We start from the raw sequence: 14,499 nt of genomic DNA, 5'->3' as shown, positions 1-14,499 counted from the left end.
AAGATTTGCTCAATATAAACAGCCACAATAACGTATATTTACATTTACATAAAAATATGAATGCAGGTGCATTCCTTCAAATCGAAAGGTTTTGGTTTTAGACCATAGACCATAGACCCGCACTGTCTCACATTCGAATCTTGCCCCTACCAATATGGCGGGCATGTTGATGCGTTGGACAAGTTAGCGACATCGGGTAATACAAATTCTACCGTTTACCGGTATGAGCTTGTTAACTGAATACACTTCCTTTTAAAGCGTAGTGAACCATTTTAATAGCAGAATCATACTCTGTATATATATATATATATATATATATATATATATATATATATATATATATATATATATATATATATATATATATATATATTTCCTTTGTTCCAATAAATCTATTAAAATAAAGTTTGTTTGATTCAAAACAAAGATGGCCGCTTCCATGTAAGCCAAGGTGCTGTATGGATATCCATACCAGGGTAAGTAATGTCTGGGTATTTAATTGTTAAAATGAAAGTTAGCTTTTTTTTTTTAAGTGAATAGTAGAAATAGTGATTTTGTATGAATGTAGATATTGCGTTGGATTTACAAATGTGCACGCGATAAGTGGGCATAATTGTTATATCTATTGTGTCATATATTTATTGATATATACATACAGTACAGACCAAAAGTTTGGACACACCTTCTCATTAAAAGAGTTTTCTTTATTTACATGACTATGAAAATTGTAGATTCACACTGAAGGCATTAAAACTATGAATTAACACATGTGGAATTATATACGTACATAACAAAAAAGTGTGAAACAACTGAAAATATGTCATATTCTAGGTTCTTCAAAGTAGCCACCTTTTGCTTTGATTACTGCTTTGCACACTCTTGGCATTCTCTTGATGAGCTTCAAGAGGTAGTCACCTGAAATGGTCTTCCAACAGTCTTGAAGGAGTTCCCAGAGATGCTTAGCACTTGTTGGCCCTTTTGCCTTCACTCTGCGGTCCAGCTCACCCCAAACCATCTAGATTGGGTTCAGGTCCGGTGACTGTGGAGGCCAGGTCATCTGGTGCAGCACCCCATCACTCTCCTTCATGGTCAAATAGCCCTTACACAGCCTGGAGGTGTGTTTGGGGTCATTGTCCTGTTGAAAAGGTGGTGTGTCCAAACTTTAGGAAGGTGTGTCAAAACTTTTGATCTGTACTGTATACAGTGATATCTCGAGATACGAGTGCATTGACATACGAATTTTAGACACAAGCTGTGATTCGACCAAATTTTTTGCCTTGAGATACGAACACAATTTTGAGATACGAGCATCCGAGCTGCTGCCGCCGCCGAAACAAAGATCCCCAACAACCACGTGTGAGATACGAACATCCCAGAAATAGTTGCAACTGGTCATGCATCAGCTTTGTTTAATGACACTTGCCTTACACATTTCCGAAACATTATAAAAGGGAGGAAGAAACAAACCTCCTAGGACAGGTTTTTAACATTCTCTTTTATTACTGTATGTTTTTTTTTTACAATATTTGTCATTTATAAATACAGGTACTGTACATTTTTTCATATTGAAAACACATAAAACAACTGGAGTGGAATTTTGCGAGCTGGAACGGATTAATTGGATTTCAATTAATTTAAATGGGGAAAATTGCTTTGAGATACGAGCAAGGTCACAGAACGAATTAAACTCGTATCTCAAGGTATTACTGTGTATATATATATATATATATATATTTAAAAAAACTAAGAGAAGTTTGATACTCATGGTTAAATACTGCTAAATGGTCATCAACAGGATACAGCAAAAAGCAGTGCAAATATCACCCAAACAAGTGAATGTAGATGAAAGTAACACACAAACACTCAGGGAAAAGATCTGAATGTTGCAGGATCTTCTAGATCTTGCTTTCTTCTCATCACTGCAGCCCTGCTCCAGGTCTGCTTGAGAAGTTCTACAGGATGAGCCGCACCACTAATCTCCTGCAGCAGATGACCATCTTCGTCACCGTGGTTACCGGTGGAGGCTGCGGGATGATGTACTACCTCATGCAGAGTGAGTGGTCTAAAGCTGCTTTCCCACACCAGCTCATATTTCAGGAAGAGTTACGATGACGTACGACTTGTTATAATTTGTTTGTTTCTTCGCAAAGATTGTTTTTGCTTGTTTGCTTGTTTTGTTTGAGTCTCCAGGGTCAGCGAAAGTTTCCAGCATTGCTGGCTTTTTTTCTTCATACCACTTCCTGTTCGGAGAATCTAAAAATAATAGCTGACATAACAGAATCAATAACTACTCAGAAGGAATTGTGAGCAAAAAATGACCATAAAAATCTGGTTTAAGTTTCATGTACTTCCAGGATTTGATCTTTCTAGCTAAAATTTGCAAGCTTTTTAAAGTAATAATCTGATACCTGAGTCAACAAAGCACATGTTATTAATTTAATGTTGCATAAAAAGATCCCATTTGCTTTCTCTAGAAAACTTTGCAAAATCTGAATACTATCAATCGGCAATCGAGCAGCTAAGTGATCACTCCACAGCCATGGCCAACCTCGGAGCACCGCCCTTAAAAATCCACAATGTCCATCTCACAGATGGGTACAACCGCGTTGATCACAACTTCGCCCAGGTCAGTCTGTTTTCTCTCTGTTTTGGATTGGTTTTCAAGATTTTAACTAATATTCTTTTCCATCACACCGCCCTGTTCCTATAACAGACATCTCCATCCTAAAGTGTGTTGAATTCTCAATTCTGATTGGTCAGAAACAGGTGTACAAATTAATGTGCTGGTTCTAATATGTCATTATTTCTTTATGTTTGCTGGAAGGAGTCTCCAGTGTCCAGTCCCTCGTTACGGTCTAAAAATCTGTACTTTTTTAATTGAACAGACTTAGGACATCAACAGCGATGACAAACAGGAAACAGACAGTACTATTGGTTGCATTGAAGTCAATTTGGAAAAAAGATCGTATTTTCGAGTTGAACCGCACTACAAAGTCGTAATTACGAGTATGAAAGTTTCCAAGTTAGGGGTTTGTCGATAAGAAAGCATGGTAGAAAGTGATGGTTAATTTTTTATTTTTTATATTTTTTATTATAACATAGAATAAGATGTACTACACAATGGTATGATTTATAGTAGTATCATAAATTGATTAAAAACCTTGTTTTTTTGGTAATAAATTAATTAATTAAGAGAAGGTCCAAATCCTTTTTCATTGAACAAAGTAAATTGAAGGCACCTGATTTCGTAATTACGTCTTCCTGACTCATAAATAGGGCCTGTGGTAGCCTAGTGGTTAAAGTGTTGGGCTACCAATTGGAAGGTTGCGAGTTCGATCCCAGGTCCACCAGGCTGCCACTTTTGGGCCCCTGAGTAAGGCCCTTAACCTTTAATTACTCAGCTGTATAAAAAATTAGATAATGTAAGTCGCTCCATAAAGGTGTCTGCCAAAATGCTGTAAATTAAAAAATGTAAATATGAAGGTGCTTGTTGTTATATAAAAATGGTTGTACTGTATTTATTGGGAAACTGTGGTACGTGAGGAATAAAACATGTATTTTCATAATATACCATTTTATTTTCTATATATTTCATTTAAATGTGTTGAATTTTGTGATTTTTTTTTTTTTTTTTTTTTTAAGTTAAAAATCCCTGTGACTGGGCCAAAGACTGGAGGCTACCTGTACACAACATCCAGCAGAGACGCTGTTATGAACAGGTAATAACAAAGACTGCTACAGGAATGTGACCACTCGGATAATAGATAGTTAAGAAATGAGGATCACGAGGTGTTTATAAAGTGGGGTTTGAAAAGCTGCAGGTGTAGAAATGTAGACATGACATACAGGGAAAAAAGTAAACACACAGGGTTGAGAAGACATAACAACAAAAAAAATATATATAGACAAACTCTGGGTCAGAAGGAGACAAAACAAGTTTCTGAACATCTGCAGGATCTTATATATTACATTAGAGAAAACTTAATCTAACTGTGATAGATAGATCCAACTTTACTGTCATTGCATTGTACAGGTACATAGCAACAAATTGCTGTTTAGCATCTAACAGTGCAAACTTGTATAGACATAGTCCAGTATGTCTAAAAACAAAAATTATAATTACACGCCTTGTGTGTGTGGAGTTTGCATGTTCTCCCCGTGCCTCGGGGGTTTCCTTCGGGTACTCCGGTTTCCTCCCCCGGTCCAAAGACATGCATGGTAGGTTGATTGGCATCTCTGGAAAATTGTCCATTGTGTGTGTGTGTGAGTGAATGAGAGTGTGTGTGTGCCCTGCGATGGGTTGGCACTCCGTCCAGGGTGTATCCTGCCTCGATGCCCGATGACGCCCGTGACCCGAGAAGTTCGGATAAGCGGTAGAAAATGAATGAATGAATGAATGAATGATAATTAAATGTATTGTGCAAATGTGTGCATTATGTACGTTGTATGTACACGAGTAAACAAGAAATATACAGTGTACGTACAGATAATAAACATTCGGTATCTGACAGAAGTTTGTACACCCCTCACATTTTTGTAAATATGTTATTATATAATTTCATGTGACAACACTGAAGAAATGACACTGTGCGCCAATGTAAAGTAATGAGTGTACAGCTTGTATAACACTGTAAATTTGCTGTCCCCTCAAAATAACTCAACAAACAGCCATTAATGTCTAACCCAATGGCCACAAAAGTGAGTACTTCCCTAAGTGAAAATGTCCAAATTGGGCCCAATTACCCCAATTTTCTCTCCCCGGTGTCATGTGACTCGTTCGTGTTACAAGATCTCAGGTGTGTATGGGGAGCCGGTGTGTTAAATCTAGGGTTAATGCTTTCTCTCTCATTCTGGTCACTGGAAGCTCAGCATGGCGAATGCCTTAAGAAGACCCTGAAACTGAGCTTTAGCATGGTGGCCAAAGCCATAGAGTGGATTAACAGGACAGATTACACGCAGAACAAGCCTCGCCATGGTCGACCAAAGAGGTTGAGTTTGGGAAATAGATGTATGAATGCTGCCAGCATTGCTGCAGAGGTTGAAGCGGTGGTGGTGGGGGTTCGTCAGCCTGTCTCAAACCATACAATATAGACTCCTTCATCAAACACTAAATAAATGTCTTCTATCAGGAAACAATTTGTAAAATGATCTACGTTTTTTAAATTATATGGATTATGCAACTATTGAATGTGTTACTATGGAAACAATAGCATCTAATTTTTATTTTTATATTTTTACTTCTACACATACATTGGCTACGTAAAAAGAACATATAAAGATCATAAGACCACAAAAAGCAGATCTGGGTGAAATTGTTAGAAATTTCTTGAACGTTTGAGTGAAGTGTAAAAGTTTGTACACCCACAGGATTGTATAATTCCTACCGTGCCATCGTTTGACATTGTTTTCTAACCTTTCCAACAACATATTTGTTCAACCTCCCTTTTTTTCCCCATTCATTTGCCTTATGTTTTGGATTTTTCCCTCACTGCAGGCTACACCCACACTTCATGTTTAACATCTTGGAATTTCCATTCCATTTCCATTCTTTTTGCCCATTCAAACTTTCATGATGCAAACATCTCCCCCTCCCTCTGGCTGTAGGTAAATTCTCAGGAAGGTACAAGAGGAAACATCAAACCACGATGTTACAAGACAAAAAGATATGGGGCCATAATGTCCAGAAGATTGTACTGGACTAGAGATTATAGGTGACCAGTGTTGTATAAAGTTCTAGAAAGCAATACTTGAGTAAAAGTACAAGTATCGTACTAGAAAAAGACTTTCGTAGAAGTGAAAGTCACCTTTTAGAATATTACTCAAGTAAAAGTCTTAAAGTATCTGATATTTACTGTACTTAAGTATCAAAAGTTATTTTCTGATATTTAATGTACTTAAGTATTTGAAGTAAAAGTAAAAAGTAAAATTTCAGTTTTTGGTAGGTATAAGAGCAGGGGCGGTTTTAGGGTTTCATCTTTAGGGGTTTTAGTCTAGTTTTTTTGTAGTGAGTATACTGTGATTTTTATTCCCCCTCCCAGCCTCATACGCACCCATCCTAGAGCAACACCCCATAGGCACCACCACACTCACTAATGCATAAAATATGCATCTACATGTAATTTAGAGCATTATTAAAGACTGCTTATGTGTTATCAACATTCCAATTTATGATAAGCAACAAAAGACAATCAGCTGATAAAACCTGTGCTCCAGGTCCCATATTCATATAACATTTAAGGCTAAATGTAATCAGACAGTTGGCAGCACCCATTGACTTTCACAGTAGGAAAACATATAGACTATGAAAGTCAGTGGGTGCTGCCAACTGTCTGATTACCAACATTTTTCAAAATATCATCTTTTGTGTTAAACAGAAGAAAGAAACTCATACAGTTTTGGAACAAATTGAGGGTGAGGAAATAACACAATTTTCATTTTTGGGTGAACTTTATAACTTTTAAGAGCTACATTTAGCATTAAATGTTATATGAATATGGGACCTGGAGCACAGGTTTTATCAGCTGTCAATTTTCAATGTACATTTAATAGTGAAGAATAAACATTTGTTCAGTTTTAACACCAACACTCTTTCATTGCAGAATATTATGAACTGAATGAACTGGTAGTTTACAAAGCTTTCCAAATACATAGACGGGTGAATTTATGAATGAAAGTTCTGTCACAAAACGATATTGTTACGTATTCCCACGCTTTCTAAGTGGGTATACGGAAATCCTTGGCCTTTCCTAGTGGGTATACGGAAATCCTTGGCCTTTCCTAGTGGGTATACGGAAATCCTTGGCCTTTCCTAGTGGGTATACGGAAATCCTTGGCCTTTCCTAGTGGGTATACGGTGTATACCTGCATATCACGTAGACTACACCACTGGGTTTTAGCCCTCAGTGATAATTTAAAACAAGAAGAGTTTTATATTATATATTATATGACTACACAGTAAGCCAAAATTTATGGTATTATTTAAAATGGCAAAAGTGGACAATTTTTTTTTAATGCATGATGTAATGATGCCAGTCTTGAATCAAATCAGTTCAGTGTGTCCAAATGTGTCCAACAGTGTGTCCAGTGAATGCAGTCATTAATAAACAAATATTCACAAGACTGCTAAATATTCACTGCTTTTGGTTGCCGTCTTTGCGTCTTTCCGCCGATTAACGTTATAGATAAACACCTCCAGCTCTGACTGCGCGTGCACGCTGCGCGTACCTGTGCTTCTCCGTAGAGCGCGCGGACGTGCAGTGACAATCTATAGGAGCAGTGATTCGCCAAACCTCCCTTATTACAGTCGCACAAATTTCTTCTGATTTTATTTTGTAGTAATGAAGACGCTTAGTGGAAATATAACGGAGTAAAAGTATGGATTTTATCTCGGAAATGTAGGGGAGTAAAAGTGAAAGTTGACATACATTTGAATAGCGAAGTAAAGTACAGACACGTGACATTTCTACTTAAGTACAGTAACAAAGTATTTGTACTCTGTTACATTACAACACTGCTGTAGGTGACCACTTGAAATACAGGCAGGGTGTGTACTCTGTTGCACTTTGTAAGAATCTCATCCATTTCATTGTTGTTGGTGTAAACAGAGCAATGCAGATATTTTGAGAACCCCATATCTGATTACTAGCTGAATCGATCAGGCTGTTGTTTTGTTTTTACGAAGTCATCTCTTACTTGATTATTTTTTTCTCTCTCTCTCTTTTTTTTTGCTTGGATTCAGCCACAGGTTATTTTTTCCCACTCCCCAGAATCTCTCTCTCTCTCTCTCTCTCTCTCTCTCTCTCTCTCTCTCTCTCTCTCTCTCTCTCGCACACACACACACACACACACACACACACACACACACACACACACACACATTTAATGCTTGATTTTTTCTGATCTCAGGAATCCCAGAGTCTCACCACATTTTATAAAATACCTAAAATTTCTGCTCACTTCTGTTCTGTATCCTGCCTCTTTAGTGACCTATTTTCTCCAACTGCATAAAGGCTGCATGGATCATTTGCTTCCTTCTTTCCTGGAACGTTCTCTGTTCTCTGCAGGTGGCAGCTCCAGCGAGTGGCTTTGCAGCTCAAGACCGGGGAGACGGTCCAGATTTTCCCCAGAACAGAATCTGAATAGCTTTTACACATTTGTAGCTTGTTAGGATGGTTATGAATTTCAGATATTGATAAACAGATATGTAAATGATTTCATTAAAACAAATACACACAAAAAATTCCAGGATGTTCTACACATTATTATGCCAATGTGAATGAATAGATGCTTTTGTAACTGACCTGAAATTCAAGAGGCTGAAGATTCTTGTAAAAAACAATCTAAAGGAAAATTGTAAAATGAAGGTCTTGCGGTTTTTATTAGAAAAAGTACAGTCTGTCCACAAGCAACTTTGCAAAATCAAAGCCTTGCAATGTGAGTGTGTATACATGATTTATATGCTGATATGATGACGAGCTAATGGTTCTGGGATGCAAAAAGGAAATCCTCAAATGGACGAGTATGTGAAATAAAATAAAAATAAAAACTTCTCTCAATTGCTATTCTATTTTATTCGTAATCTTTGTATCCACAAGAGGTCGCTGTTGATCTGGAAAGACATGCTTCTATTGTTTATTCTCTCAAAACACACACCCACATACACTTTCTGATCGAGAGAGGGAGGGATAGAGAGAGAAATAGAGACAGAGAGAAAGAGAGAGAGACGTTTACATGAAGTGTTTAATGCGTTTCTGCACAAATGGGGCACAACTGGCCAAAAAAAAAAAATCAATCGTGCTTGTATAGAGTAAAGATGCCTCTACAGAGAAAAGTCCCCAATCCTGAATAAGCAAACATTCATTCAGTGAGAACAAAAGTGCATTTCTACACCCTCTTTTTCATATTCAAAACAATTCTCCTCCTCACCGTGAGCGTGTTTTCTTTGTCTTTGGGAGGCCGAAGCGCTTTGCTAATAACAGAGTGCCTCAGATCATTTCTCTGTGTGCACGAATGCATCTAAAAATGCCTTTAATTTACACCCAAACAATTTCCTTTTCATTTTCCAATCTCTGGATGAGGCCCAAAACAATAGTAAGTGAGTCTAGACGTTTCTGAGAAGCGAAATGATGCAGCAAAAACCCTAGTAATGACAGATGAGCTCTACTACCATGTTCGCTTTTAAGAACTTTTAATAAAAAGAGGAAAAAGTTACTTGGTTCATGTTTGTGATTCAACATCTTAAGTCAAGAATAAAACACTTCCTTTCTTTTATACTTAAATAATCTTACACAATCCTAAAATTTTTGCATAAGAAAACATCTATTTAAGCTATATAAAAGCATCTTGTACTTTTTTTAAGCATTTAACATCATTCACAGAACATCATTTAGTTACAAGCTATAAACATTTATCTCTGCTTTCTTTTTTCGAGCCGGTCAGCTTGTCCTGTACCATTTCTTTTCAAATTGCTGCTATTTAAATGGTAAGACATTCATGTTATTGACACAGCGTTAATTATTGACTCCGAATTACAATTACATGACATTTTGTTTTTGACATTTGTACAATCCAGGATGCCTGGCACATTCTCATCCCTAGCGAATAGTGGTACAGTTTTGTTTGCATAATTTATTACGATTTGCCGTTATGGCACCGTGGCAGGGGCATAACTGCTTAGAAAGCATTATTTAATATCAACTGGCATATCTGCATTATTGAATACTTCCATCCGATATTGCAGTATGCTCAATATGCAGTTTTCTGCAACCCATGGTGAAGCTTTGCCTCAGTAAACTGTCAGAGTGAGGAGTGCGTTGGAGTCGGTGTGGCATGTAAACCTTGTGAGTTACATTTCCATGTTCAGTTCTAGTCTTCAGGACCGAAAGTTAAGTGGGAACTGATCCAAATCTATGTCTGGCTTCTGATTGTAGAGGCCTTATAGCACAACTGGAACACACAACAAAAGATGGTCCAAGAAATTATAAACAATAAAGCTTGGAATTACACTTCCAAGTCTCTTCAGTACCTTTCCTCTTGCTTTCTTTCTATAAAAGTAACCCAAGCAGTTCTTAGTATATAAAACAATTATAACCATACCATTACAAACTTTAGGTTTCTTGATTATAACCTTTAGACAGTGGGGTTTCACCAGATTCACATTGGACACTTCTGTTATCAAGACCACAATGTGGAACTGATAGAGTGTCTTCAGCAGGAGAAGTCGAAAGGCACAATGAAACAGAGCCGGTATAGATTTGAATTCTCTAAAGCTGCAGATACAGTAAATTCTTAAAAATTTTACCAAGACCAAGGTTTTCCACTGGAAGTTTGTCAAAAATTCATTGGTTTCACTATTGTCCAACATGGAGAGGTAACTATAAATGTGATGTTTTAAAATAAATAAATAAAATATGTTTTGGCAAATTGCTGTATTACTTGAACATCTGGGTGGTAACAGGGTCTTAACTTGGCATCCTTGCACCACCCAAAAACTATCATTACACTTCTGTATGTCCATCCTTATTTATTCTGTGTAGTCTGTATATATATATATATATATATATATATATATATATATATATATATATATATATATATATATATATATATATATATATGGTCCCTTACATCCTTTGAGAATGATTATGGTTGCTTGTAGAGTTTGTAGAGCTTGTAGAGTATATTCATAATGACATTCCTTTTGTACAGCTTTATCTGTCATACCACTTCATACTGTATCATACTTATATAAAAACCACACTATATATACCCTTATTCAGTTATATGTACATATTACTACACCTTCTGTATAACCTCATACCCTTATTTATTACACTGCCACTTGTAAATAAGCCATCTATTCACTTCTGGTTAGATGCTAACTGCATTTCATTGGCTCTGTACATGTACCTTGCACAATCTAATCTAATCTAATCTAATCTAAACTCTACAAGCAACCATAATCATTCTCAAAGGATGTAAGGGACCATTGGACATAATGACTTAAATTAAAGCAGTGTCTAATAGCAGTGTCTAAGCATGGGTGTTTTGGTGAACTCAGATTTAAAAAATTCTTTGGAAGCCACTTCATTTCCTCTTTTGGTCTCAGAACTGTAAGGTCAACCATCAATCAAGCTCTCGCCGTAAATGTTAGGAAAACCCATGAAACTGCAGTTGACCACCACTTCGAACACATGTTTCCTTAACAAAGGTGAAACAATCAGGACGTCATATTTATAGCTTTCAGTCTTGTTACATCTTTTGTTTCAAATATTCCAAAATACCTCGCTTAGCTAGTACAAGATCCATTTATCGGACTTCGCACGACATCATTGTCATGATGTATGCCATGTTTCATTTGTCTCCTTCAGGTGTATGTATGATATTTAACCTTCAGTAAGCACTTAAGATCTCTCACTCTCTCACTCATTTTCTAACGCTTATCTGAACTACCTCAGGTCACGGGGAGCCTGTGCCTCTCATTCACTCACGCAATCACACATTACTGACAATTTTTCCAGAGATGCCAATCAACCTATCATGCATGTCTTTGGACCGGGGGAGGAAACCGGAGTACCCGGAGGAAACCCCCGAGGCACAGTGAGAACATGCAAACTCCACACACAAGGCGGAGGTGGGAATCGAACCCCAAACCCTGGAGGTGTGAGGCGAACGTGCTAACCACTAAGCCACTGTGCCCCCCACTTAAGAGCTTATAATAATAATTCAACACAAACTACATTGGTATTCGTTATAGGACCAAAGTAAACCCTACTTATCATTAAAGTGCTTGAGGGGATTTTTGTATTTTGTCAGTAAATTTTTTTTTTTGCATGAGTTTGGAATTCAAGACTTTGCCCCATTAAGCAATATTTCCAATTGGCCTAGAGATTGTGGATTTTTTATTTTTTTTGTACAAATCAATTCTAACCTAAAACCCAATCAATGTAGTTACCAGAGCAAAGCAAAAACATTTTTGTACTGTATGTCTCTTTGTTTGTTCTGTCAGATCTCTGCTGTTAAGGGGCCATCAGTCAATGGCATTTGTCCTCCGTAGTCAGCAAAGCAAGGTGACTGGCATGTGAAGCCTAGAGGTCCTTATCCATGAGGTTTTCCCAAAGCCCTGGAGTTGTTTTGCTCTCAAAATGAAGAATTTGCTCATTACTCAAGGAGAAAATCACAGGAACAAGGCATTGTTTATTCATTAAGGCTAAAGCTTAAGCTGTCAATGCATTTTTAGGAAGGATGCATATGATAAAAGTAGTCCTTGTTCTAACCTCTGCTGTCTTTCTTTAATGTCATACGGCTCATTTGCATAGTCATTGATTTACATTTACATTCACATTTACATTTACATATATTTCTGTGGCTTTCATCCAAAGTGACTTACAAGTGAGGCGGAATCCAGTTCCATCACAGAGATTTTTAAGAAGTCAGTGGACCTGAAACAAAGTGTGAAAAGCAACAAGTCGCAAAAATAGTTAGATCAAGCTCAAGTACACGGATGACCTGCTTATGAAGGTGGTAACCATGCTGCCATGATCGGGTCATTATATACATTATATACCTCTTGCAGGACTCATTTTTCATAAGAAGGATACTTCTCTCAGAGGTGATTAATTCAAGGCAAGAGTTGAGGATAATTTCGCATTGTGTACAAACGGCTGTAAACATTTTCATGCCCACAGGACATAGTAATGATAATGACAAATTATATTTTAATTCCAACAACAGTGTGTTAGGTTTAACAGATATTCCTTCATCATTATAAGTAAAATGCCTTGAGAGTGAAATGTGAAATTCATAATTTTTTTGTACCTTCACGTTTTATGCCTTAAATGCCAAACTGTTGCAGTGTTAACTTGTTATACCACATCAACCAGCAGTTCTTAGGTCTTGTAATAATTTCTCACACACACACACACACACACACACACACACACACACACACACACACACACACACACACACACACACACACACACACACAAAAAAACAACAACAAAAAAACTGTGGGACTTTCTGGAATTCCCAACCAGAAATGGCAGATTTGTTTAGGAGTTCTAGCTTATCTGACGTATCATTTGACAGGTCAGAGGTTGATAATGGGATTTCCTGACTAACGTAAAAGGATGTTTTATAATCTCTCCCAACCCATGCTAATGTATTTTATGCAAACTGCATAAGTACCTCAGATTTAACCTGTCATGGATTCCTCTTTGTGTCATATTATACTTATCTCTGGTCCTGTATCCATCTCTGCCCTGTCCTGCTATTGTTCAATGCCCTGTTGTGTTGTCTTCTGGAATTATAGCCTGCTTCATGTCTCAACCTTGTTTCCCGACTGCCTTGTTTCGGTATGATTTTAAATGAGACATTTGAATGAATTAATGAATCTATTTATTTATGTATTAGAAGCTACTGTACAAAAAATGAGAAACAGACAACATTCATTCATTCATTCATTTCCTACCACTTATCTGAACTTCTTGGGTCACGGGGAGCCTGTGCCTATCTCAGGCGTCATCGGGCATCGAGGCAGGATACACCCTGGACAGAGTGCCAACCCATCGCAGGGCACACACACACTCTCATTCACTCACACACTCACACACTATGAACAATTTTCCAGAGATGCCAATCAACCTACCATGCATGTCTTTGGACCGGGGGAGTAAACCGGAGTACCCGGAGGAAACCCCCAAGGCACGGTGAGAACATGCAAACTCCACACACACAAGGCAGGGGCGGGAATCGAACCCCCAACCCTGGAGGTGTGAGGTGAACATGCTAACCACTAAGCCACCGTGCCCCCAACAGACAACATATTAAAGTAATAGCTCATAATAGATAGGGTTGATTATCAAATTATCCAGTAGTGAATGAATAACATTTGACCTTAGTTGAACTTAAACTTGCCTTAAATGACTGTAGTGCCAAAATTATATTGCTCACAGCCTGTTGATTTATCCTGGACAGTCTGGCCTTAATTATCTGTTAGCTATGATTTGCATATCTGCCATGTATTTTCCGCAAGATTATTTTATTGGAATATCAGATAAGATCTGGTAGGGATCTGGTAAGATCTCCAACAGTTCAAACTGAGGGACTTATTAAGGGTTCTGTTTCCTAAGTAGGACTTGTCATTGTATCATGTATGGTTTTGTCACTAAGCAAAGCCACAAACCAGCTACAGAAACAGGCAGTTTGAATGAATGATAGATGAACCAACTAACTACAAAAGTGCATGTGGAAAACAAGACAGATTACATCTTAGATTCTGATGCTAGTGGCCTAAAAAGTGTGCAAAGATAAACCTCACCAAATCTGCTGAACGTACAGTACGAGGCTGCTGATGATGTTGATGATTCTAATCTTTTAGTCTTAAATAAAATTTGTCTTTATGCATGTCTGAGATATCTGAGGTCATCCGGTGACAACCACAGCAGTCATGTTGAAAGTAGAATGAATGTATGACTAACACAATCAAAAGGATGACAC

At 37.5% G+C, this 14,499-nt stretch overlaps 1 protein-coding gene across 10 annotated transcripts; it reads left to right on the top strand.

Moving 5' to 3' along the window:
- Positions 1-33: 33 nt before the first annotated feature.
- Positions 34-12,274, top strand: LOC113644062 (cytochrome c oxidase assembly factor 1 homolog). Of its 10 annotated transcripts, none has more exons than XM_027148582.2 (6): positions 34-196; positions 428-476; positions 1,937-2,053; positions 2,475-2,626; positions 3,643-3,719; positions 8,064-8,555. In XM_027148582.2, the coding sequence occupies exons 3-6, from the start codon at positions 1,960-1,962 to the stop codon at positions 8,140-8,142; spliced, it is 402 nt and encodes a 133-aa protein (XP_027004383.2). In that variant the 5' UTR covers positions 34-196; positions 428-476; positions 1,937-1,959; the 3' UTR covers positions 8,143-8,555. The 10 variants fall into 10 exon arrangements, with proteins under 10 accessions (XP_027004383.2, XP_027004378.2, XP_027004381.2 ...); XM_027148577.2 differs by having other exon boundaries at positions 1,926-2,053; XM_027148580.2 differs by having other exon boundaries at positions 1,890-2,053.
- The last annotated feature ends 2,225 nt before the right edge of the window (positions 12,275-14,499 follow it).

This window comes from Tachysurus fulvidraco, chromosome 1 (genome assembly GCF_022655615.1).
Source record: "Tachysurus fulvidraco isolate hzauxx_2018 chromosome 1, HZAU_PFXX_2.0, whole genome shotgun sequence".
Taxonomy (NCBI): Eukaryota; Metazoa; Chordata; class Actinopteri; order Siluriformes; family Bagridae; genus Tachysurus; species Tachysurus fulvidraco.
Note: the sequence above shows the minus strand (reverse complement) of the source record. Positions and strands in the feature narration are given on the sequence as shown.

Bases quoted from the DNA above. Each gene is read 5' to 3' on its own strand.
- LOC113644062 (XM_027148582.2), top strand. From the start codon at position 1,960: ATGAGCCGCACCACTAATCTCCTGCAGCAGATGACCATCTTCGTCACC. The intron at 2,627-3,642 runs GTCAGTCTGTTT...TTTTTTTTTAAG, and splicing joins TTGATCACAACTTCGCCCAG to TTAAAAATCCCTGTGACTGG. The intron at 3,720-8,063 runs GTAATAACAAAG...TGTTCTCTGCAG, and splicing joins AGAGACGCTGTTATGAACAG to GTGGCAGCTCCAGCGAGTGG.